The following is a 27,116-nucleotide window of genomic DNA, read 5'->3' as shown; positions in this document are numbered from 1 at the left end:
TGAAGAAAAGCTTAGGAAAAAAAATCCCCGAAGGCTCCAAAACGACGATGTAAATGAAGAGTCCAAATGTTATGTATTTTATTTATATCTTGTTATAAAAAAAGGCCTTAAGGGCTTTAATGGAGCTTACATTTAATGCATGCCAGGTTCTTCTAAAATTGCTAGGGAGGGATACCATGCACATTCAGTCTTTTTTTTCTTTTGTTTTGTGTCTAGGCAACCGTATATGCCTCTTGTCTTAATGCCATTAAAAATCATCAATGAAGATCTTGTGAGGAGTGGAAGTTTTAAGTCTTGTTGTTAGTAAAGTGTATTTCCAGTAAACCACCTAAATTTGGTACAGCTAGTGACCTCAAGAAAACACTCTCTTTTATTTACACATAAGTTTTGATCTGGGGACAGATTCTTCAGTTTGTACTTAGCTGTTTTTCAGAGCCAGTTCACATGCAATGCACTGCTAAATGCTGGAATTCTTCATAGCCTCTTTTTCCTGCCTTGACCTCCTAAAGTTAGCTGATCAATAATAAAAGGAAGTGGTGCAGGAAATTTCAGACACATTGTGAGACCTGTTGTAACCACTGGATTCCCAGCTTCACAAAGGTACCAGTAATGTTGACTGTCTACAGCTGGAAGAGAGAACAGAACATGTGGTGAGACTTGGATCTATGGCCTTGTGCTGGGCACCAGGGTGGCAAGCACAGAATGAGTCTGGTTGGAAGGGACCACAGTGGGTCATCTCAAATCCCATTGCACAGGGTTGTGTCCAGATGGTTCTGGGATATCCCCGATGAGGGAGGTCCCACGCCCTCTCTGGACAGCCTGTCCCACTGCTCAGTCACCTGCACATTAAAGAAGTTTTTTTTTCTCATTTTCAGGTGAAACTTCTGGGGAATCAGTTTCTGCCTGTTTCCTCTTGTACCATTGCTTGGCACCACTGATCAGAGCCCAGTCCATCCTCCTGACACCTCCCTTCAGAGACTGAGAGACATTGATGAGTTCCCTCTCAGTTGTCTCTTCTTGAGGCTGAACAGGCTCATCTCCCTCAGCATTTCCTCATAAGAGAGATGCTCCAGTCCCTTCATCATCTTTGTTGCCCTCCACTGGTCTCAGTCCAGGAGCTCCACATTTTCTGTCCTGAGGAGCTCAGAACTGGACACAGCACTCCAGATGCAGCCTCACTTGGGTTAAATAGAGTGGGAGAATCACCTCCCTTGACCTGCTGTAAAGATCATTCCTCAAAAGATGTAAAAACTTTTCTGTTAAAGGTCATTCCTCAGCTCCCATATGGACCAAGACCTTAAGATTAAAAAAAATGCTGAAGGAGGAATTTTATACAGTGCTGAACTTTTGGGTAGTGTATTGAAAAAAGTGTATGCACTGGCTTGTGCTAAGAACTTGTTTATAAATACTGTGATTTGTTTAATCCATAGCATTGGTAGTGTTTAGTTTACTCTCCCCACAAAGCTGACACACACGTGGCATTCTGTTATTGTGGGACAGGAACCCATGTGAAGAGTCTCCTGGCAAACTTTACAGAATGTCAGTCAAGCTCACTTGAGTCAGTCTGTTCCCAAAAGTTGGAGCTGATGCCCAGGACCCTGCAGAAGTGCTGGCTGGAGAGGGTGGCAGCTGGGTGACCACCTGTGGAGATGGGCACTGGGCAAACACACAGCACTGCAGTAGCACACTGTTCCCTGAGCCTGAGGCAGGATATTCACACACTGCTAGAACTAGGGCATGTAGGCTTGCTGGGTTTTGAGAAGGTGACTGGTAACGACAACTTGAAAAATTATGCCCTCTTCTTTGGCCACCTGAGAGTGCGCAAACATCCCAATTTGCCTACTTTCAAGGCAGGCAGAAGGTAGACCCTGCAGTAAGCCCTGTGGACTGGGAAGGCCTCCCATCTTTTTTTGGTGATACAAGCAAGAAGTTTCTGCATTAGAAACAACAATTTTAAGTGTTGTTGACATTTACAGTGAAGGTCTCCTCCGTTCCTTCACATAAATAACAGAGGGAAAAAGGCTAGAATTGAGACTTAGGCTGGTTCTCACTGTGTGGTCACTGTCTGCCTAATTTCTAACTATTTAGTTTTTCCAAATGTCTGAAAATTTCAGGGTCAACCTGAAGTCAAGATGTACTTGGGTTCAGAGAAATCATGCAGTACCAAGCTGGCTTTTGAATCTTCTGATGTTATAAGGCAAAGTTGATAGAATATGTCAAGATAACTCAGGATTCTTAGATAAATGTAGTCAACTCCTCCTCTAGATGGGAGAAAAATGTGCAAAGGCTTCTTGCTTTATTTTTATAGTAAGAGTGCATGCATAGTGGTTGATAGATGAATGGGTTAAATAATCTCCCACTCTCCCCAGTGATCTAAATTCTCCATGACAAGAAAAAAAAATATATTAAACAGGCTATGGCTGCAGGAAACTGCAGTAGATTGCTTGCCCTGCTGATGTGGTCATCTAGACAACTTGTCCTTTCTTTATGTCCTTGCAAAATTTCTTTCAGTCCTTGAATTCCAGGCAGCAGCTGTGCACAAATCCTGTTACTTGAACCAGGAGGAAATTTTTCTTTGTAGTATTTGTAATGTGTGCTTGCACCCATTATTATCCCTCAGTATCTAGATGTATAAGACAGACGATACTCATCACCCTTTCAGTTTCTTGCTCTGGAGAGAACATGTCTCATCAATTGACTTTACATAATGCACCTGCTTTCTTGATGCCCAATTTTCTTTAGTCACAGCCTGGAGGTGAGTCCTGCTTTGTTTCCTGCAAGTTGGTCATATCTGTGATAGTGGTCTTTGCTTGCCTCAGCTGTATTAAAAGATCCTGCCAGTGGTTCCTTATTGTTCCGTACTGCTTTGTGGTCTTGTGCAAGGTTGCAGCATCATCTGTTGATCTTTCAAACCTTTCCCCAGGAAAATACAGAAACTCCTTCTGGAGGAGGTCTTGTCTTTCCATCCTAGTTCCAGTGTCAAGGTGCAAGTGCAAGAGCCCACCTTAGCAACAGTGTAGTAGAATTCCAGCTCAACCAGAAAGATCTAGTGCCTGTCCCCTGCCCCAGCCATTGGCTTTTCCAGGCTTATAGCTCCCACTCCTAACTTCCAGACAGAGGGCTAGACTAGATGAACTTGTTGCCACCTTTGTTACTGCTGTGATGAACACTTGACAGTGAAGCACTTGCTGTTTTATTGAGCTTCATTCAGCAGTTTTGAATAGGAACACTTGAGATTTGTGCAGCTTCCAAACTTTTTGGATGCCATGTATTGTTGGGCTGTGGGGTCTGCTGAAGAGCTGTCTCCTATTTCTCGGTTCATAATCTGTACTGAATGCTCGATAATGTAGTTTGTTTTGGTTTTGTTTGGGAAGCACCTCCATTCCAAATGCTGCCATATCCACTCCTAAAGAAGTCTTATTTCACTCCTGAGCATTCACTAAGAAGTCATTGCTAATTATCTGGCAAGATGAGTAAACCAGAATAATTTGAATGCATCACTCAACTGTATTCTTTTAATATTCTTTCTAAAATAGTCCATCGGATAGTCTCCAAGTAGTGCAGGGTGTAACTTGTGGGTGGTAGGGCAAACCTGGCATAACAAAATCTTGGTAGATGGGAAGTTGCAGCCCTTGACATGCAATCCTTTGATCTCTTCTCTGAGAATGTGGGAAAACAATGTCACTAAAGTATGCTGTCCAGCAAAAGCCAAGGTGTGAAGCAGGCCAAGGAGAGGACTGTGGCATGGTGCCATTAGAGGTCACAGCAACCTACTGCTGTTATGGCAGATTTAGGGGAATAACATTGCTGTTGGAGGGGAAGCATGCTGCCTATGCCTCAGAAGAAATTCTTTAGATGAAAGAAAATCAAACAACACCACTCTTTTGTTATCAAAGTTGCTTTTACCCTTATAAATTGACTCATCCCTTACTTCACTCCAAACTATGATGCTCTGAAAGTAATCACATTGCCCAGCTTGTAATGGTTGGCAGGTACTGTCAGTGCTGCCATGTCAAAAACTTTCCCAAATCTCTAAGTAATTGTCAGAGTTTTCTGTTTATCACCTTCATGTGTCTGGCCAGCTTTTTTGTCAGGTTCAAAGCTCTTTGCACATGGGCTACCTTGAGTTCCTATGTTTATCCCACATATTTGTCCTGTTGTTGCTAGGAGGGACACAGTGGGGAATGAAACTCTTTATTTGAAAGGGTGTCCCTTAACCCTGCCAATTGCAGGAATTAGTGTCTGTCAGGAAAGCCATTCAAGTTCAATGTAAAAAAAAAATCACTTATCAGTTTTCTTAATGTTTCTGTATCATTTTTAGTCTTTCATAAAGAAATGAGACTTATTTGTTCAGTTTGACTGGTGTTTCCTAAGAACTTTTGAACTAGTTGACTGATATATATCAGGGTATTAGGGTTATTTGCAATCTCCCAAGCAAAGATGGAAGGGGACTAATTTTTCTAGTATAAATGAAGTTCAGAAAAGCCATATTCAAAATTGGGGAAGGGAAATGATTGAATGTCTATATGGATTGAGAAGGATTCTGAGCTCATGGAATAGAAATCGTTACATGTGACCAGATAGAAAGAAGCTATATCTGACATATGAAATCCCTGATTTGAAAACAGTTAAATAGCAGAAGAGAATTTTAGGGAAATACATCTGTTTGCTTTGGTTTTGTTCTCCTCTCAGGCATCTGCTGAAGACCACAATTAGAGTCAGGATTTGGAGGCAGATGGACTTTTTGTTGAACCCAGTGCAGACTGAAGTTACTGGTACATACAGTAACTGGTAAATACAGACTAGCCAGAGCCTTGGTGCTTCTTGACCCTGTTTGGGCCATGGTAAAGGTGTTTGGACCTCTCTGGGGGAGAGAGATAGAAAAACTAGGGACAAATGACAAAATCTAGAGGGAAGCAGACTCCAAAGTTTCCATAGCTGATAGAATTATTTATGTGTAATCATTGTGCTTCTGCAACTTAATGCATTTAATTTGTGTGTGCCTGTGCTTGCATAACTTACATCATCTGGTTGCTGCAGCATTCAGAGAGTATCAGTGTAGGCTGTGGTTCCACGGGCATTTCTTTATGCAATTGTGGTGCTTTAATTGAAGAAAGACAGACTGAGGAACCTAAACTGAAAGTAACACGCAGGATATAAAGCATCCGTTTTAACCTGGTTTTAACTGCATCCAGTTCACCACTCAGCCACATAAAAGCTTTTCTGAAGGGAAGCAGTGACAGTGATGCTGGCCTTTTCATGTCTGAAGTGTTTGTGAAATTGCCATGTCAGGGCAGTGGATATGAAATCACTGCTATAAAATGTACGGTGCTTGTTCCCTGTGACACTCTCCATGCAAGGCAATTACACACTGCATCAGAATTTGGCACATAACATGTCTTTGCAGGCTGTGTGTGAAGGTCATTGTCCAGAGAAAATAGGAATATGCAACTTAGTGTTCATTCCTAATGAGAACCTTTCAGTTCCTTCAAGGAACTGCCTCAGATGCTTTACACCACATTGATTCTCATTTCTATTAGAAGTGAGAACTTGTTCCTAATGTCTTCTTCCTTTTTCCCCAGATAATCTGATCAAAGCCATCCTGTCAGCAACCAAAGATTATCGTCTAACTCCAGCTCTTGACAGGTAAGATGAGTCCTTCAGAACAGAAGGAGTAGAAGTGATTCCTTTCCATATGTCCTAAATAAATTTTGTTAGACATTTTTTGCCAGAAATTATTGCCAATACATTTGGATGTGGATGAATAAATCAGAAGCTGAAAACTGAGTCCTCTTTATAGTAAATCTGTAGACTCTGGAGACCTCTGTTAAGTCAAACATAAGTAGAAAAAAACATTTCACTTTTGAATATGTCCTAATCTTTTGTTTCTTATGTTGTTACAAGACATCCTCTTGCCCCATTTTCAAATAAGTATATAGCAGGTTTTCAATAAACACTTTGCTCTTTTCCAGCCTTTCTGACAAAGCAACAAGATCACAAGAAACTTTAGAAGGAAAGAAGGGACTGGCTTATTTCAACAATATTTTTCACTAATACCTCACTCTCAAAGTAGGAATGTTTGGTTGTGTTGGCCAAACCTGTGCTAGGATAACTAGGATAGCAGTCTCCTGGGTCCTGTGGTATTTGAGCTGTTTCTGAAACTCATTGGCATGTTTACAATAAGCTTCCCAATGGTAGTCCTTTAGTCATTCCTGACCTTGCTTTTCTGTCATTCCTTCCATTTGTCCTGCAGGTTGGTTTAGTGCCACCTCCCAGATTAGAGGTAGTTTTTTTCAGAAGCTGTCAGAAGTTTTCACTCTGGGACGTGAGCTCTTTTCAAAGTCTTGGTAATACTTCTTTCCAGTGGTACTTGACCCAGGCTGGCCACAAAGTTCCTGCTTTCTAAACACATGGGTTTTATTTCCTGTCCCAGCTCCTCTTCTGCCCACTTTTCATGACAAAGTTCATAAGCTTTTCCAGCCTTTCCATAGGTCTCCACGTCTCTCATTCTGATTGTAGAGCTTGCCTGCTGTAGTTGGGAGTTACTGTCTGTGTGAAAGCTTATTCTTAGTCTTGCACAGTCTGTGTGTTAATTTAGGTTTCTTTGAAGTTTGCCTTGCCTCACAGCAGTGCCAGATAGGGTTAGCCTTCAGACTTTTAATTTGAGAAATTAAAATTTGAGGATTAATTTGAGAAATTATGTCCAGAAGGTAAAACCATTTTATAAATGACCTTCTTAGAGATTTTGCACACAACTGAGTCTCATCCATCTGGGGTTTATCTCAGTTATGGTTGGAGAGTTAAGATTTTAGTCTGTTGAAAAATCCACATATAGACTCTTTCAGAAGGTTGCTCATATGAAATTAGTGTTAATGACAGAGGGCAAGTGGAAGATTCTTGCAGTGAAGGTTAATGTAATTGTGACCCTTTCTGCTCACCTGTTTTGTGAGGACTAGAATGTTTCAGGCTTTTCTAAAGTAATTTTGCTGGAGATTCTGAAACATACCTGCTCTAGCATGAGCTGATCACTTTGGTTTGTTTTCTTTATAATGAGTTTGGTGCAGAGATAGGAAAGATCTAACACTCAAAGCCCCATGAAATGTATGCAAAATCCCTGAGATACCAAGTGCAAATGAGACCTCAGGAACAGGCTAGACATTTATTTCTGTGGTATTGCAGTAACAAGGTTTGGTGGTGTGTAAACACACAGATATCTTGGGGAAGTACTGTTCTCTTGAGAATTGTGATAAAAATCCGTATCAGTGGATATTGGTTGTGTAGTACATATGCATCACAATCAAATACCTCCCAAAGACTTTCCAAGTGAACAGGTCTTAGGAAGGATAAAAATAGAAATGTGTGTGAGAGAAAGGGACTCAAGAAGGCTTGGGACAGCAAGCTGCAAAGTAAGAGCCTAAAGGAGGAGGTGGATGGAGTTGCAACAGAGGAGTTATTAGAAGAGAGGGCTTGGGAACTGTAGGAGGTGTTAAGGCTGCCATAGTGTTAAGTCTGCCATAATAAACCAACTTGGTGAGTAGGGCACAGATGAAGACTTGGCATCATTCCTGAAATGTTCTTCAGCTGTGGTCATCACTAAATTCCAGTGCTGGCAGCAAAGAGTATCTGCCATTTTGGATTCCTAAAAAGTTGGTGGGAAGATTGGTGGAGGAAGGTTAGCTCCTTTCTCATCTTGTCTCAAGCTCCAAGCAGATCCTAACAATTCCTCTCCATGGCAGCACCAGTGTGCCAAGGGCAAAGCCTTGAGTTTAGCTACTCCCTTCCTGCTCACTAGTCAAGGAGAAAGTCCAGACCTCTCCCCTTTGCTCAGCACCTTGAAGCAACTGGAGAAACCCTGACTTAGGGGACCTTGAAAGGTCCCTTCCAACCCCAACCATTCTTGGTTCTATGATAAAGGGCTGAGAAAATGTCTCATTGTGGAAGACTTAGATAAGAGACGCAACTTAAGTCTGTGAAGTACAAGGGGCTGGGCTTGGGAGATCTTGTGACCCCTTCCACTTGTAGGCCCTCAGAATTCTAGTGGGCTGATTATAGAAGCAGGAAATAGGCTCCAGATTCACCTTCTGTTCAGAATGGAGTTACACCAACATTTTCTCTGTTGGCATAACCAGTGTAAGAAACCATATTTAATACTTCTGCTGCCCTCCTTGTGATGCTGTTGTTTGAAAAGGGACTTTAAAGTGGATCAGTGAGATGATTCCAGTTTACAAGTTTTTCACTCAACCCAGGTCATTCCAGTGACTTCATTTCCAGAGCTCCCCTCCTGCTGAAGAGTTGTGTGGGCAGAGAGCTGAAATGGCAGCAGGAGAGCCAGAGGCTGGGATGGGTGGGGAAGGTGAGCACTGCCCAGCCCATTAGAATAAGTGTTCATGTAACTATACACTGAAGGCAGCTTTCCCAGGGGAAAGGTGGGAGAGGCAGGAAAGGTGAGGTCACAGCAGTGCGTGAGAGCACAGGAAGCAAAGAGAGGATTAGAGCTGTGTGGTGGAGGATCTCTACACCAAACCTTTGGTCTTGTTCCTACCCAAACTTCTCCATTTCTGCTTTCCTTCACAAAGCTGGTTCTTGAGAAGTTGCATTCACTTGCCTCTCATAAGCCCTGGAAATTAACTTGTTTGTTTGATTATTCCTGTGCTAAAGGGCATCCTGATGTACCTTTCCTGACACAATGTACTGACATGGTGCTGAAATGAGGCAAATGTGATCCTTCCGGGTATGTGTGCACTTTTCATCATCCCACAGCAGCTTTGCCAACTCACTTCAACTAATCCCTCCATTGTGTTATAACTAGCAGCAGCTGGAGGGCATGTGAACAAAGGCTGTGGTTCATACCTGTAACACAGTGTACATGGTGCTTTCTTCATGACTCCTTATTACAGCACTGTTGTGTTGAATAGTAACCTCCTCCTGCTCCAGGGCAGAGGGTAGGTAAAACTGCAGTGATGTTTGGGAGGGTAGTTACAACTCACCCCTGAGCTTGTCTGGAAAAGTTTCTCTAGAACCATTGACCTCTTCTGAGCTGGCATGTCTTTCTCCCTAACACAGATGTCAGTGAGCCTCATCTTTGAAACTTCTTGCCCTCCATGGCCTCCACTGGCTTTTCCAGGCCCACTTATATTGCTTATTTTCATTGCTTGATTTAGTGGCTCTTCCAGTGGCCTGTCCCTTGTTCTGCAAATGGATTAGGGCTTGGTTTATAATTCCACAGCCCATCTGCTGGCTGAACTTCAGTGGATTTTTGGGTTACATCTCTGTGGTGATGACATGTAAATTTCCTATGAAAAGACATAAATATAAAAACCTGACTGACTTTTTTTGTATTGCCTCCAGCTGGTAATGAAAGAAAACTCAGAGTTTGATCTTACAATTATCACAGTCTTTACAGACGCAATACATTACCTGAACAAGTGCAGAAGGGATTTGATAGAACAAGAGAGGTGTGTGTCCCCCTCTGGTTCAGGTTGATAGCACCCATTTAAGTAAAAGCAAACCAGAATATGATAAGCCTCCTTAAGCACCAGCAACCATAAAGATGTATTTTTTAATTATTCTGTTATATCTTTCCTCAAAGCCTTCAGATCCAAAGTTGCATAAAGAAAGGCTTTGTGGTTTTTCTCCCCTGACAAATCCCTAAAGCACTTTGATAAGAGAGAAGAGGAAATAGGAATTGCTACAACTCATATATGTGTTTACAGTTCTATATTGTTCAAGAAAATCTGCATGAATCCTGCTTTTCATGTAGATGAACTGAACCTTGGAGTATCTGTGTCAAGAGTCTGTACATCTGGCTGCAGCTCCCAGCTTAGGGCTTTAGGGAGTATCTGTTGTGGAAAGTCCATGACCGTCCTTCATACCACCCTGGTAGCAAACTGAAACGTGGGCTGTGTCTGATGTGTTCAGTCCTTGAGCTCTTCTGGAAAAGAAATAAGGCTTTGACATACTGTGTAAACAAGCACAAAGGTGTTTGCACACTTCTTTGTGGAGAAACAATTGAGCTGTAACTGATGCTGCTTGCACTCTGTATTTCTTCACTCAGAAACTTGCCTGGAGCCAGCAATGACTGTGCAGGTTTCCCATGCTCAGGCACAATCAGTAGACAGAGTACATTTGAAAGAAATTTAAGCTGTTAGAAGATCAAAGATGAGACCTTAGGGTCAGAAAGTTACTAATGAAAAATCTTATCTGCAGACTTAAGGAAAAAGGAGAATGCATTTAAATATGTCAGAACCACAAGGGTAGAAGAGTGGTTCAGACATGAAGCTGGGCAAAAGTGATTAACCTATCAATTACTATGAGTAAAGGCAGAACCATTCAGCTAAGTATATATTTCATTTTTGAGAGTAAAGATAGAAAGAAGTCTCATTTTACAGCAACAGTGAAATACTTTGTGATTTTTTTATTAGTAACTACAAGGCTATTAATTGACAATTATATGTATTTTAAAGTCAATAAGCACTGAAGAATGCTTAAAGAGTTAAATAAAGAATTCTTTTTGTTATTACTGTTTGCTTTTTAGCCCTTCTTGGAATGTTTGATAGAATAGCAAATGTTGTGCCATTCCTGGAAAAATATGGGAGATAATAAAGAGGTAACTGTAAGTTGATTGGTTTGGTTTTGCAGGAAGAATCCTGCAGAGGACAGATCCAGGATGGCAGCATAACTGCCATGTTACTTTGGGTTTGTGGAAATTAAATTTTGCCATGTAGAGGATATATTTTTAGATGAACTAGAAGCTTGAATGGTAAAGGTAAACTTCTAGAGGCACACATTAGTTATTTGTCTCAGTCTATTATGTTCTGATTCTATATTATACCATTTAGAGGTATCCTTTTTAGGAATAGGATATGTTACACAGCTTTAAAAAGTTATTGTCAGGGTTGAGAATTAATCCTTCAGTGACACTTCTAGTGTAATCCTGCTGGCAGGTGTTCACAGGGACTAAAACCAGTCTGGAGTATATGTGAAATTCCACTAGGAAAAATTGCCAGAACCAAAGACTAGGAAAGTAATGAGAAGGAGGGCCGAGTCTGTCTTGACTCTTTTGTTGCATCCTTCACTGGAGCCAAATCAAAAATCAGACATCACAGAGGTAACAATGCAGGTCATGTTTACAGGATGAGGATTACCTTCTGCAAACCAATGACTGTAAGAACAGGATTGGAATGATTTAAATAAAATCTCTGTGTAAAAGGCACTCTGCCTTGAGCAGCATTAGCTCTGTGTGCTGATCTTCCAGAATCCATACTTTGGAGATCAGGGTAGAAGTTGAGAATTGTTCGGGGAGGTACTGCAGTTGTGACTCAAGACCTAGAAGAAGTGCCATACTGTGCAAGATGTGATGAGCTCACTCCAGTTTGTATGGTCTGAAGATTAGGAGTGGGGTTTGAGCAGTCTATGAATCCTGTGTGGGAACAGGGCCACGAAGCTGCTGGAACAGCTTTGGCTGGTGGAACTGGTTCTTTTATCTCATGTGCAGCAGCTCATGCTCACTAGTCGATCCTGTGAGAGGCAAATGTTTACACACAGTGCTTTGTCAGTAAGTGGATCTCATGCAGATGTGGAAGGGACTACTGACAGTAGATGGTGCTTTAATTTAGCAGAAAGGCAAAGAAAGCATTTAAGTGGTTTGAGGTTGAAACAAGCAGATCTGTATTCAGAATTGGTAAGAACATCCTAACAGTAAGTGGGAAGAGGAGTGAAGTGCCTGGAGTTTGCAGCCTTTGGATTTTAGCATGGTATTTTTCTTCAAAACAGAAAATTTGAAAGGAGTCATAGCTGAGAGACAGCTGAGTAGGAAAGGTACAGTATTTCACCCAGCAGTCTGTTGTTTAGGAGGTCAAACTTTCCTGTCATAATCAGAAAAAGAGTGTATTTCCTTCTGAAATATCACTTGGTCAGAACTGAACTATGTCTCTTTCTCCCTCCTACAGCACCTTTTCTTTAAAGGTTTTGACAAAGCTGTTACCATCTTTGTCACTCATTTTGGTCTATTTGGGGCTGATTCTCCCTTCCGTCTTTGTCACAATATGCTAATTGAAGCAGATCTTGTGTCTGAGTTCTCCTTTTTGCCAGAACTGGGTTTTAGGTTTTTTTGCTAATGACATCATCTATAAAATTCTTTCTCTTTTGTGGTTTGATTATCACAAACACACATGCTTCTTCAGCTTTTGGGGACACTGGGCTGATACATCCATCTGCATGAGGAAGATTTTCTTTTGGAAATGCTCAGATTTGCAGTGGAACTTTATCTGGGCAGTAGAAGCTGTTCTCGAGCATTTCTTGGTGCTGTTAATTCTTCACGTGTCTCCAGCTGACAGCTTTGTCAACAGAGTGACCTTCAGTGGTTTAGCTGAGTCTTTTGAGTGCACTCCAGCTCTGCTCTGAAAAAGTCTCCACATAAGCAGAGCTTTCCTCATGCTGGCTCTTTAGATTATCACAGAGAGGACAGCCTAGAAGCAACCAGTTGAGTGTGCCTGGGACTAGGAAGGCTGTCTAGTTCAGGGATCTGCTCCAAACTACTGATTGCCTTGGACCCTTTCCGAAAAAGGCTCTGCAGACACGTATTCCTTCAGTGAACTACCAGAGATGGAGGCACATTGCCAGAAGAGCCAGCTGCGTTTGGGATTAGATGGCTGGAAAGAAGTCCTTTCTCTGTCTTCAAAACAAAATCGCTTTTTAACATCTGCTGCAGAGAGTTCTCGTGACTCGGGGTTCCAGGAGAAACTGTTCTCTTCCTTCTCTTTCTTGTTTCTTTGTTAATTAAGGTTGTTTTCCTTCCCTTTCCTCACCTATTGTGTCTCCATATATGTTTCCTACTGGATAGGCGTGAGAGGGGTGTCTTTTTTTCCCTCTCAATTTAATGTTTTTCTGTCTTTTGAAGTCTCACGATAACAGCAGCAATTCTGCTCTCAGCAAGGTGAGCACACCCCAGATAACCTGGCAAGATCTGCCTGCACTCATAAAATTGCTTGGAGAGAAGACTTCCTCTCTAAGCCTTTGGTTTATTGTTATTACAGTGCTGAATGAATAATGAGATGGTTCAAGTAAACAGATGGGTTTGATTCCAGCCCATCATACCAGGGGTGTGTGGGGAGAGGAGCTGCTTGTCCTGACAGCTCATCTCATTAGGCCACACGTGGTGTGAGGTGTTGAAAGCAGTTTATCACATGTAATGCCTGGGCATGATAAGGTGAGCTGGGGATCAAGTGTATCTCTGTCCCCCTCTTAAATCTTAGTATTTACAGAGGTTTCCTGTAGTTCTCAAATGCATGCAAATTAGATGTGTGCTCTCTGTGTGTTTGAAGTTTTGTTACAATAATCTCTTCTCTACTCTGTTTCTTCCACAGTCTCAGCTGCCGGCGATGTATTATTGTGGGAAATGGTGGAGTACTTGCAAATAAGTCATTAGGGTTAAAAATTGATGACTATGATGTTGTTGTCAGGTGAGTCTTTGGCATTACAGTTGTTGTCACATATTCAGTTTCTGTATCAGTTCACTTGCTATGCAGGCATACTTTTACCTCTACTACTGACAGCATCCCTTTGTATGGAAGCATTAACTTACAGGGAGGGTAAAAATAGACATGAGCTTAAAACGTTTTGTTATATATGATGATCAAAGGGCAAAGGCATTTCTCAAGCTTTCTGTTTTCCACAGCTTATTGGGAATGTGGTCTTTTATATGATATCGCTTGAACCTTCCCTTCATAGCTCCTTTCTAAAAGCTGCTGCTGTTGTGATACTCTTAGGTGGTGAAGCAGTAACTCACACTGTTGGATCTGCTCCCAGATATATCCCTGTGGTAGCTCAGGAGAGTCTTGTTGGTCATACATGTATAGCATTCCCCAGGAACTGCACCTCACAGCATAGGCAGGACTAAGAATGGTGCAGCATAAGATGTTAGGAAGCAGAAGCCTCTATGAGAGAGGACCCAGCAGTGATTAAACACCTGTAAGTGTGCCCTAGAAGCTGGCAATACTTTGGCTCTGTGTCACTGCAGATGACAATATTGAATAAGGCAGCAGAAGCAGAGTGGTGGGAGTGCAAAGGACCACAGTCAGAGGTAGGACTTCCTGCTTTTGCTGAGGACCTGGATCGCCGCCATCTCAGAATGCTTGAAAAACGTGCTGATATGTGAAATCACAGGTCTAGTCATAACCCCTAGTAATAAATCTGTCAAGTCAGGGAGGCGTTCTGGGTGACTGGAGATTAGCAAACATAATACCTGTACTAATGGAGAGCGAGAGAGTGTGTGTAGGAGGGAGGAAGGTTGTGCTCTAGGGAGCTACAGACCCATTAGTCTGACCTGAAAAAAAAAAAAAAAAAAGCAGGGTTTTCCATCAGGTTTTGAGTCACGAATAACAAAATATTATTATGGTAAATAATAAAAGTGGGATAAACTGCAATGTAAGTGTATAAAACTGGCTTAACATAGTCTAAGTAGGTATTTTTTTTTTCTTAGTGAGATAACTGATTTTGTATTACAAGAAATGTGTCTGATATAATCTTTCTCAACTTTAATCAACTTTAAGATGTGGTGGCAAATAGCAAGTTCCTAGCTAAAGGTAGAATAAAGGGATTAATAAAATAATCTAAGGCAGATATTATTTAGCGTGGTCTCTATCCTCTTCCATGTGTAAGGAAGGAATAGGACGTACAGAGAGAAATAAATATCTTCTAACTCTGGACAAAAAGACCAAGAAGATCCCTTTCAGTCATTGGTTCCTGTGAATAGTTCCCTGCTTCTCCATCAGTATGCTGGATAAAAAATTTACAGCCCTTCTCCTAGTTCATCCCACTATCAGTTGTTAACAAAGAGCTCTTACTCCTCATCATAGTTGGGTGACTTATAGTTATTTCAGCTGAATTAAAATGTAGTTTTATAGCCTTTCCTTGGGCTCAGATTTTTCAAAAAGTAGCAAAAGAACAGTTTCCATCCATCTGGACTAAGCCACCCACTAAGATTTACATCAGAAAGGCCACTACTTAATTTCCAAATGAAAAGTTCAACTTTTTCTCTGCACATCAGTAAATCTATGTCAGTTTGCAAGCTGAGAGGATAAGAGGGCAGCTAAGCACCTGTGCTGTTGGTGGGATGGATAAAGGAGAGAGAAGTCAACTGTAAAGGTTAACTGAAGCCAGGTGCTTGGATATGTATCCAACTGCTTGCTTTATTCCTGTAGAAGCTGCGGAAGTCCCATATATTATAACATCCTTTTTCATACACTGCAGAACTCCTTTGAAGAATGATATTTGGGACCTAGGGAGTGAATTTTAAATGAAAAATGTGGTACGTTTGTGGACAAAGGAGTGATCCAGCAGTATGTGGAGCTCTTTGATGCCTCGTGTGTTACCATGTGAGGATTGCTAATTGCAGCAAGAAGTTTTGCTCTTTGCAGTGAAGATAGTCCAATTCAGCTTTGTCAGTTCTAAAAGAGTTTGGAGTGAGTTACTGTTTTTCTTTAACTAGATGCTATCAGATTTCAGTGCAGATGTTATTCCCAGCTGTCACACTATTTACCTGGCAGGACTTCTTGTAGCAGTCAGTTGTCAGTGCTCTGAAATCCCTTCTTAGAATAGACTGCAGACTGGGCAAAAGCATGTATCAGAAATTCCTGATTAGAACCAGATAGGGATTCACCTGATGATGATACTTGAGTAGTATCTGAAAGGATCTTCATGGTGCCAAGGTTAGGAATTAGTGTCTCGTATGTAATCAGTGAACATAGAAAAACTTCTTGTAGAGCGAAATGCCTGTCTATGGGCAGTACAAGGAGTCAAGACATCCTAACTGAGGTTTTCCAAGATTTAACTGTGTTTATAACCACCAGTGCATCCTGTCTGGGAAAGGGTTCGAGCTGTGGACTCTGCACCTTTGTGGACATGGGCTATGGCTACCAGAACTTTCCCTTCCCCATTGCCTGCACTGCCCTTAGGCACTGCCCCTGGGCCTTGCTGGTGCTGGCTCCATCCCTGTGGCTCCATCAGCAGCTCACACTTTGGTCCTTTGCTGGAGACCTGAGTTCATTTCACTTGGGGAAATGGTTTGGTTTATTTCAAGTCTAGGTATGAAGGAGGGGAACCAAGTTTTGGGAGTGTTAACAAAGCAAGCAGCAAAACAGTGAACCCAGCCATTGCAGATGGGAAAAACCCTGCTGAAGAGCTGCGCAGTGGCATTTGAAACAACTACAGCCACCTCCTTATCCTCAAGAAAACAGATGAAAATATGTAAAACTAGCCTTCTTTGCAGAGTATTGATAGTGTTGGTAATATTCTGTTACCTCTAGAGCCATGTGCTTTTGCTTTATATAAGATCATCTGCCCCAAAGAGACACAACACCTTCAAGTTTAAATACTGCCCACAGAAGAAGTGAGCAATGTGTGAATGTGCTATCAGCAACAGAGGAAAAAGAAAGAGATCAGGCTGTCTGGGAGCATTGTGCTCAGGTGTAGTTCCTCAAAGTCAGGCTACAAAGGTTTTTAAACCATGGGGAAATACTTTATCTGCTGTATTAACTGTGGTGGTGCTGATTCTTAGGCTGTTTTACCTTTAATATTTTATTCCTGATGATAAAATAAGTATTTTTGCAAACAATTCCTAAGAGTGTATTCCTCTAGATTTTGAATATAATTTCAGATTTTATAGAGATTTTTATTCTTCTAAAAGTTTACCAATGTAAAATGCTTACCCAGGCTGAAAAGGACAAATCCAGATTCACATTAACATTCCTACATGGCAAAATCTGCAGTCCATAAGCACTTTCCAGTATATTGAACTACACCAAGTCAAGAATGCTGCAATAATTCAAGCAGGCAATCAGAGGTTGCTGTTTGATGTCAGCAATGTTTGTATTACAAGTTACATGAAATTTCCTCAGCTTTGGGTTTTCAGTTTTGAATAGAAATTCTGAAAACTTTATTGTCATGAAAGTCATCATTGTTGTTCATGCCAAAGCAATTTGCTTTTTCAAGGGAAAAGACTTTTTTCCTGAGGAATATTTTAATGAAAGCACAGCTAAATACATAGTATCTCCTTAGAAATCAGTGTCCCCAAGAGCAAAGCTGTGTGACTGCCTTGAGTGTTTTCAGAATGAGATGCACTTCCACAGCAGAAACTCCTTGGAGTCCATGGGGCTGCAGTGGTGCTGAGTCTTGTCCCAGCCTGACCTCCTCCTTTGTGCCAGTATTGCAAAGCAACTCTCCTTCCTGATAGGCCAGTTTGGGGAATTAAACCAGGGATGGATTGTTCCTATGGGATTTTTTTGAGAATTATTAGTTGGCTTATTTCCCTATGCAGCCTCACTGAAGGTAAGATGAGTGGTGTAAACTCTGGGCTGGAGTTGGAAAATGAGACAAGTTTCAGTTTGTTTAAACTGAGGAGGAGCTGCATCATCTCTTTCAGCACAGCCTTGCAGAACCCAACTAACACAGGAGCAATGGGCTGTTAAAATATGAATACTTAATTTGTTACTCTAAATTCGCAATGAAAATATTTGTCACTTTTCTTTTCCAAAGCCTCCAACCCTATTTAAATCACAGGAGTTGATATGCAGAAATGGTTTGCATAATATTCAATGATAGAATTTATCTAACTTCTAATTAAGCTGTTGTCACTTGGTACAAACCCCGTAAGTGTTTGTGATGAAGATCTGCAAGATCTACCGTAGCAGCTGCTATGGGGAGCTCTTGCCCAGCAGTGATTGCTGTGTCATCAACACCAGGAGTGCAAGTGGGAATCTGAGTGTAAGTGGGAATCCGTGACAGTGTCTTCTCTGGTTGCCCTGCAGGCTGAACTCGGCTCCAGTGAAGGGCTTTGAAAAAGATGTGGGTGGCAAGACAACTCTCCGGATCACATATCCTGAAGGTGCAATCCAGAAAATGGAGCAGTATGAGAAGGATTCCCTGTTTGTTCTGGCAGGATTCAAATGGCAGGATTTCAAGTGGCTGAAATACATTGTTTACAAGGAGAAAGTGGTAAGAACATTGTCAGCTGACACTCTGAAGGTCACCTAATTAGTAACGATGGGCAGACATTATATCACTGTCATATCCGCCACATTTTGATCTGAGGAGAGTTCCACTCTGTCCTGCTGCATTTAAGTGAAGACTTTATTTACCTACATGGACTTCAGCTTTAATTAAACATGTTTTACAAAGACATCTCTCTGTAATCTGTGTTGCATCACAGATGAGGCTTGCTATTCAAAATTGTTAGTGTGTACTGTGAACAATTAAATTAATTTTTCATTATCTTAAAGAGTATTTCGAAGGACCAGCTTTCGCATGGATTTTATGGACTCTTAGGATTTAAGAGCAGAGGAGGGAAAGGGGAAGAAATGGGAGTTTGGAGACAGAGATGTGATGTTACAGGAGGGGAGGAGGAGACAGCAACAGCATAACTTGTTAAAAAGATTACAATCAGACTTAATGTTACCTCCTGAACAGCACAAGCCATTATATTTTGCTCAGTTATTGAGATTCACGGTTTGTGTTTGGTTAAAGTATCCAGAACAACAGTATTAAGTCTCATTTTAAAACACTGAAATGGTGGATACACTGCTTTCACCATGTAAAAACTGTACCCCCTCATTTGCATGAGTGCCCTTCTGAAGCACCCTGGACCTGTTAATAGTCAGGGTTGCTCTTTTTAATTCACCTACCCAGAATAGAGTCAGGTTGTGATCAATGACTTCTCATTCGGTGGATGGATGGTTTGTCTATCAGGAAATCCCAAATAAATAATGGGTATAGTTTTTGTTTTACCAATCTTATGTATCTGTTTTCAGATGTTGCTTAATGACTTTTCAGCAAATAAGAATACAGATGGATTAGCATTCAGGGGATGGCATATTATATTGTATGTTTAGAGACAGAGAGAGGAGGTTGGCAGCTCACCACATACAGAATGAAACAGTCTGGGAATATAATTGTATATGGTTGTTACAGAGAGGGCCTTAAGGGCTCATACTTTGCTCTTGTCTAACATTGGCACCAACTTGCAATTATTTTCTTCTTACCAGACAGATGAAGTTACCTGTCAGCCTCTGGGCAAGCACAAATGGGCTTTCGTAACATGAATAATTGGGTCAAAAGTCATTTTCTTTGCTTTATGTCAGGCTCTTGTTCCTCAGTCAAGGAAGGGGAAGCCCTGGCAGTGGCAGTGCCCTGCAACCCAAATGCAGTTGCAGGGACTCCTAGTGTTTAGCTTGAAGCTCAAAGGATGGGTTGGTTTACTTCAAAACAAATTGAATTTCCACCTGATGCTTGCAGTCAAGTCATCATCACTAGATTCTTGTATGTCATCGCCTGCTCTTGGAAAGATGCAGCAAATAGTCTGTTAAAACCTGCTAGACTGGGGAGAGTGATTGCAGTTCTCTTCACTGTGTGCTTCTGTGCCCAGCTTGGCAGAGAGCAGAAAGAACTTGAGCTTTGTGTATTACTTCAGTGCTCTTGTGGTTGGCTCCTTATCCTTCAGTTCTTCAGGATAAACACTCTGAGGTTTTTCAGTTCTTTTAGGTGATGTTTTCCAGATCTCTTAATTCCTTTTGGTCTTTTGAATGCTTGTAGTTAATTCATCTTTTTCTTAGAGACCAGTGCCCAAAAATGTACAGACTACAGCAAAAAGGAGGAGCAAACAGATAATTCATTAAGTTCACAGTTCTCATTCTTTGTGCATCCAGTGTTTCAATAGCCTTTTCCCCAATGGCATGGAACTGAAGGTGAGTGTCAGGTTCCTGGAGACTTGAGGTCTCGGGAAGAATTGGAGAGCAGCCACTTCCCCCATTCCACACCCTGTGCTTGTGCCTTGGCTCCTCATGCCAAAGAGCAGCTCTCTGCACTGATCCTACTGATCCTTTCTTCCAGAACACTCCTCCAGTTTGCCAAGTTCCTTTGGCAGAGCTTCCCAGCATACCTGCCATTCTTTCCAGATTCATGTCCTCTGCAATTTAATAAACATACTTTTTACTTCATCATCCAGCTTGATAATGAAAACACTAAACAACGTTGGTTCCTAGGCAGACCCCAAAATATTAATGTCCTTCCATTCCTAGAGTGAGCCCACTGAGCCTCCTGGATAGTTTTTTTAGCCACTTCTGAACTTGTATCATCAATAACACTTTTGGCATATTTGTGAAAGTGATCTGTCAGAAGATCTACTGAATTCCAGTTCATGTCTTGCTTCTCCCCTATGATGATTTATTGTCTGTATAAAGATTTTTTTTTTTTTTTTAATAATTCACAAATCCACCTGGGTTGCTACTCAGTCTGTTATTTTTTTCAGGTACTTACAAATAATAAATCCTGCTATTCTGGAAATTGAAATCATAATACAACTCTCTTCTCTTTTTTGCCTTATTAAGGCTAGGCACTACTTTTGGCCATTATTCAATCCTTTGACCCCCTACCTGTTCTACACAAGTTCTCAAAGGGAATCAATGCTGGTTCTTGAGGCTGCTGAGCCAGTTCGTTGAGTACTTTAAGATGCAGCCCAGGTGACCGGAAAACATCTCTCTTGTGCTCTAGTTTGATTTCTCTCCACTTGAGGGTGAGATCTTGCTGTCACTGGCGTTAGCTGCAAGCAGGTGGCTCACACAGCTGCTTTTTCTAGAGGAAACCAATGCAGAAAGTGCTGTCTCTTAGATAGGAATGACCCAATGGAGGACTAGCAGTGCTGTGGGAATAGCACGTAGGCGTCTGTTTGTTCTGGTAGTGAGCGTTAGTATTTTCATCACTGTGTGGTAAGTTCAGAATGACAAATGCCTGCCCAGTGCTCTCTGTGTGTCGAGTTTGTTTCTCTCTCAGCTGCTTTTCCTGGTTTTCCAGAGAAAGTGGTGTTTCTTCCTTTCCTGGATTTATCTAGAGACATTTGCATGAGCAGTACTGAGAGCTCTATATGCCACTGTTGCTTACTCCTTTTCTGACATGTCTGTCTGCAAGACTTCATCCCTATTGCAAACCAGTGATTACAGTCAGGAGTCTGACCTCAGGATGAGAGAAAAGGAAAATGGAAGCATTCTGCTGAAGAACACAACTGCTGTGGAGGTTGACACATTCCTCAAGAAAGATGGGCTGATCTCTGCCCTCTGATGTTTCCTTTGTCTGTGACTGTTGATGGCAACTTCTGCGTTCACGGTGCAGTCACAGGTGGATAATGAGACCTTCTGAATTCCTTCAGGCATCTGGAGCAGCTTTGACCTGCTGGACCAGAGATTCCAGGCCAGGTACTGGGATCCTTGCTTAGTCTTCTCTTGAATAAGTGAAATCAAAGAGAGCTTATCTGAGAAAGAGTAAATGAAAGTTGAGTGGCTATTTATTGCTGGGTCAGTGGTCAGATAAGCTTGTTCTCCCTGCAGCTGAGAGGGATTTGCTCTGTGTTGTGTTAGTCTTTTGGCAGCACTTACATACTGAGGAAGGGATAAATGCTGTGTAGAGAGGAGGATTTTCAGGAGATGTTATAAGGAAAAAGAATCAGTGTGATGTAGAAATAGCAGCAGAACAGTGGGGCAGGGGACTTTATGTGTTACATACAGTCTGGTGCAACAGCCTCCCGAATATCTGCCTGATGCCTTAGTGCCCGGGGAGACGCTATATCCAGAAACAGGAGCCGTGGAACATGGACCTAAGGAAAAGTAAAAGCTCAACTGCTTTGTATTTCACACTAAACCAGAAATATCTGGAAGCAAGTAAAAACTTGAGAGAAAACATTAATCTAGAAAAAGGGCAGGTTTGACTAAATGTTCACTGTCAGCAGCAAAACAAAGGTAGTCTCCATCACAGAGTTCTGGCTGAGCTGGCACTCCAGATCGAAGGAAGACAGAGCATAATGTATCACCAGAGAATGTAGACTTCCCTTTAAGAAGGGGAAGGGTGAGGGAATCTGAGCGACTAAAATGCTGGTAACCTGATTTCAGTCATTTGACTGAAATCATTAGAATAAACCAAAAGAGAAAATCATTGCAGCTAAAAGGAGTATGGGATGGAGAAAGATGACATGGTTAGCAGAGGAAGTATTGCACCATGCTGACCTAATATGTCAGTGTACAAGTGGAAAGGAAGTGGGTTGGAGTCCCAGAGCCTGCAGTTCCATGAACTCATGGCTGTTGCAGAAGGGTCACAGATGGGAGCTGTTCGTGCGTGTGTGGTGACTGGTCTGGCAGTGCTGACTTGGAATCATTGCTGTAACAGCCCTTGACACTTCCAGGCACCCCTTTGCTGATGAAACAAGTGCTGCCAGTGCATCCCCAGATGGGGATTACTCATGGACAGTTACAGAGTAACTCAGAACAGTTACACTTTCTCCTGGGCTGTTATTTTGGCCAAGAAACATAATCTATATGTATTGTGATCCACTCTGCTGCTTCCCACTGCTTGTACCCTCCTGCATCTGCCTCAGTGACAGAAACTCTTTCTGAATACACAAAGTACCAGACTTGTAGAGGGATAGAGGCTTGGTCATATATTGTTCTTCTTAAAATAATGGTCAAAAGCTGAAAGTTTCTCTGTTGCATGGAGAGTAGATGCTTCCTGAAACAAACAGGAATTTAGAAGCTCCAGATATACAAAGCAGCCGTCTCAGCCTGATACCGAGGCCAAATCCAGGGTGGTTTCTTGGCTGTCATTTGTGAATTAGACGGAGCTCTAATTTAGCTCTCACTTGCTAGGGCTCACACCCCTGAACATCTGGCACATGGCAATAAAGCAGCCAAATGAGGGCAAAGGTGCCACTAGAAATTGGCAGCTCACAAGCTTCCTGTTCATGTGGTAATGAGCCTGTAGATGATTCCAGCAGGAATCTCTGCAGCCTGTGCCAGGAGGAGTCACTTGTGCAGAAAGCGCCTGCAGCACCTAGAAGTTCTCTTTGATAGTGAAAGTCATAGGAGCAAGTGAGCACCTGCCTGTGAGTGAGGCCAGGCTGGGTTGTCTGTCCCTTGCAGGGACATGTCTCTGACAACTGGCACACAGCACTGGTGCCCAACAGCCATCATCCTTCAGCAGTGGACATGACATGACCCCTGCTCCTGTGTCACAGCATGTGACTGCTGCTTGCAGAGACCTTTTGGATGTGGCACTGGTGAAAGTTTTATTTAACTTTTTTATTGGGGAACTACATTATTATATTAACCCAACAGCATACTCCTTAGTTGTGGTAAACTGTGTGATATGATACCTTCCTGGCGCAATCAGTGAGTGTTGCTGTGATGGAGCCAAGGCCGGACGGCTGCCAGCACTTGTGCTGTCTGCTGAGCTTTTGTTTAGAGCTCCTCTTCTTCCATTAGTTAATGGCCCTGTCATGCTGCATGTTTGCTAGGGCAGCCTATGAATGTCACAGCCTATGAATGTCACAGCCTCTTTTCCTGGAATCACTGGATTCCTCAGATTATGAAATAACCTTACCTGTGGGCTGGTTTACATCCCAAAACAAACCTGAGGAGCCATCATGCTCTTCCTGTCGTCTTCAAGAAAACAGAGAGGCTGTGAATCTGTTGTGGCTGTCCCATCCCAAGGAAAGCATCATTCATATGCATATTTTCAGCTTGTTTGGGACTTGAGACCAGCACTTGAGCTGGTCTGTGGCTTCTCTGGGTCTGCACTAGGGAGGAAGAATCTGCTTTTTCCAATGCTGTCCCTTGTCTTTGATGACAAATGGAATGGCCACTGCTACTGGCAGATTCACTCCAGAGTTTGCTTTTGAATTGGAAATATTTTCAAACTCTTTTCTTCTCCAAGGGACTTGTTTCTTTAAAAGTGTTGTATACCGTGGATCTTATCAGGTTTTAAAGGTCTGTGAGAAAGACATGTGGGAATATTCTTGAAACAGCATTCTGGTTTGGTGGAGCTGGAGCTGTAAGTCCACTACCAGTTTTCGTAATGCATTATGAATGCAAAGCTTGGTTACAGATTTGTGGTGCCTGAAACACAGGTTTCCTGTGCTGAAACACAGCTTCAGCCCATCTGCTTAGAGATGTGCCTGGGTGGGCATTGCCTTGTGTCCTCCTGCTCTCCTCGGACTCAGATGAAGTGGAACAAAAGCTGCTCCATCATAAACGAGAAAAGCTTTTGAATTGAGAAGTCAGCATAAGGGTGGTTTAATTTCTTTCACAAATTTGAGTTTTCACCTAAATAGCTATTTATAACTAATCCCTTCAGAAGTATAATTTAGGAAGGCATGGCTGGTGAGTAAGGCAGCCAGCCTGCTCAAGTGGCATGATGAGGCTTGCAGTGAGGAAGAGGCAAGAAAGCCTTTTCAGTGGTGGTTGTCCCATGGTCCTAGCACATGGTTTAAAAACCATTTCCACTCACAGAGTGTGGGGGAATTCTAGGAGAAATTGCAGCAGGGAATACCTTACCACATCATCAGGATGGTTTCGTGCCTCAGTCAGGGCAACTGAACCATGACTAAATGTTGAAGCACAGAAAATGCTTTGTAAGAAAGCCAAAACATGAAGCAGACTTTTCTGGCTCCTACCAAATCTCTGACTGAGAAGATGAGGTGGGAGAGTCTCTGTGATGCATTTTGTGGAGAATATTCCATATTTCTTTGCCAGAGAGTTGCCAGCTATAAATTAGCTTGTCTTTCTGGTATGATTGTTTTGACATCATTGTTTGGGGTTTTGTAGGTTTTGATCTTTCTGGCTGTGTAGAAAACTAGTCCATACTGCCGGGGGGGCTGTGCTGCCATGGTCAGGAGCAGTTTCACCATTGTAGTGCATTGGTGGGAATGGCCCAAGGGAACCATGGAAGACTAGCATATGAAAAAAAAATCCTTCTCAGTGACTGGTCTAGGAGATGAGAGCAATTTCCAGAAGATTTAAGGAGAAGTATGAGAGAAGGTAGGCTGGTTTTTTCCAATCATGGTTTGAAGAAAGGCTGGGAAATATGTGGATATGCTATATAAAATGTTATCCCTGTTGACCAAGAGGGGGAGAAAAGTTTAGTTATGTATTTTGTGATTTTTAACAAGCTTTCAGGCAGCACTGTGGTGAGGACAATCCAGCAGGCAAATGACCCAGTTTGCAACATGGGCCTTGGGGGAGACTTCCTGGCCAGATTCCCAAAGGAAGGTTGTTGGTATAGAAAGTGCAGGCTGGAGCTTGCCATTCATACATACCTGCATGCAACAGGGTAATGAGATTAGGCAGGTCACTGCATAGCTGAGAGCTGCTCCCACCCAGGCATGCACAGTGTGTCTGTAAGTGCACTGTCAAGCATCAGCTGGTGGCAGGGGCTGCTCTGGTACCTTTGCAATGTGCCTTCACAGCATTTAATATTGCCAGGCAAATGTGTCCTGGACAATAAAACTTGTCCACCTGGATTGGGTAGCCATTAATATCTACAAGTCTGTAACCATTCACCTAAGCTCATGGGGCAGATGAAGAAAATAAAAATTAGCCATGACCGCACTATTTCCTGGATGAAAAAAATCCGGGTATCAAGAGTTTGCAAAGTATCTGTACCTGTAGGAATGACATAATTTTAGACAGTTTCTCTTTAAAATTAAAATAAAAATTGTTGGTGTGTCTGCCCTTCTAGTCTTTCCCACACCATGCATGGGTTTTGTCCTTTTATTTTTGTCCCTTGCTTTGCTTGCTGTTACCTAACACCAGTCATCCTTGCCCTATACTTTTATTAATGGAGAAGAAGCATTTAGCTATGCTAGGCATCAGCAGTCCTTAAAGAACCTTTATCCCACATCTGCCAAGACAGCATCATCTTCATTCCTGGCTCAGTAATCCCAGCTGTAACGTGAAAACCAGAGAGCTCCAGTGAGATTTTTATTTCTTTAGTTTCTATTCCTGTACATCATCCTTAAATGAAGAGACCCAAACAGGATTTACCCCTGAAAAGACTGTATCATTGCCCTAGCAGGACATCCTTTCTGGGATTGCCTCCCCATCCTGTTTTATCCTGAGACAATTTCTTCCTAATATTGTCACTATCTAATCTCTTCTGATGTCTGTTGCCATCCAGCTGACAGATGCTGCTCTTGTCTAGATACTTGATCACTCCTTCCTTCTCAGCCAAGTCAAAAAAGATGGGCAATTTAGAGTTGCAGTTTTTCCACATCTCAAAAATTCAATGTGAGGGCCAGCTGAAGAGCTAGTGCAGGTGTCTTGAAAAAGCACCAGGAGGGTGCTCATGTTGCACTCACTCTGTTTGGCAAGCTCTGGCTATATTCAGACACCAGTATTATGCAAATCCAGGTAGGTGCATTTCAAGGTCATAGTGCATGTAAACTCAGGTTGCCTGCCTTGGTTGGAATATCTGAGCCAACGTAAAGAAAGTAACTCCAAATTGGATGCTGATGTTAATGAAACATACAATTCCATAAACAGCAGTACTAACAAAATTCCCTGATTGCCTATGGATTTGTGTCCTGCTCCCCTTTGCACCACAGGGCTCTCAGATATCCCCCAACTTTCCCACTGCTTGCATGGCCTCACCTCCACCTGGCCTCCTCAGCAGCAAGGTGTGTGTCTCTCCCACCCAGCCATACCAGTGCAGCCCATGCCTGCTGAGGGTATTGCATGGCCCACATGTGCAGCAGATGTTCCTCCATATGGTGGATCCAGCACATGGAAAAAGTGCCAGGACGTTGCAAAGAGTGAAACTGAAATGTCACCCAGAGGGTATTGGCTATTTGTGTAACTGTTAGTAGAATAAAGATGTTCTGTGTTAACACTTCAGTAAAGAACTACAGGAATCATTTGAAGTCTACAAAGCCTCCCTTAGTCTGAGAGATTTGAGTTCAATTTATTTAGTTACGGAGTTCAATTTATTTAGCTTATGCATGAGATTTTGGGGGGATTTACTTGTAGTCTCTCTCTCTCTCTACCTAGAGGGAATATTTTTTTCTCACAAGACTTTTTAATTTTGTAGGAAAAAGTGTATCTGAAGCTAGGCAAACGACCAAAAAAGGCAGCACATTTATATCAGTATGAGTATTTTTGCTACATCTGCCCTACAGGCTTGATGAATTTGCTCTTGATGTCATGAAATCAAGACTGGATATCTTGGTCAAGTTCCACTCAAACAGTGTGAGAGTAAAGGGCTTGGAGGAGAAGTTGCTGATGGAGGAGCACTACTCCCCGTTATGCAGA

At 42.2% G+C, this 27,116-nt stretch overlaps 1 protein-coding gene across 8 annotated transcripts in view; it reads left to right on the top strand.

The window, feature by feature from the left end:
- The window catches only part of ST3GAL3 (ST3 beta-galactoside alpha-2,3-sialyltransferase 3), a 175,970-nt gene that overhangs the window by 113,008 nt on the left and 35,846 nt on the right, over positions 1–27,116 (top strand). For all 8 annotated transcript variants that reach the window (XM_083868003.1, XM_083868001.1, XM_083868002.1 and 5 more), the window contains 3 exons: positions 5,583–5,646; positions 13,365–13,460; positions 17,805–17,991. In XM_083868003.1, the coding sequence (XP_083724129.1) occupies positions 5,583–5,646; positions 13,365–13,460; positions 17,805–17,991 (347 nt within the window). The remainder of the gene's footprint in view (positions 1–5,582; positions 5,647–13,364; positions 13,461–17,804; positions 17,992–27,116) is intronic.

Source organism: Zosterops lateralis (assembly GCF_965231275.1).
Source record: "Zosterops lateralis genome assembly, chromosome: 9".
Classification (NCBI taxonomy): Eukaryota; Metazoa; Chordata; class Aves; order Passeriformes; family Zosteropidae; genus Zosterops; species Zosterops lateralis.
The sequence above is the reverse complement of the archived record's forward strand: the minus strand, read 5'-3'. Positions and strand labels throughout refer to the sequence as shown.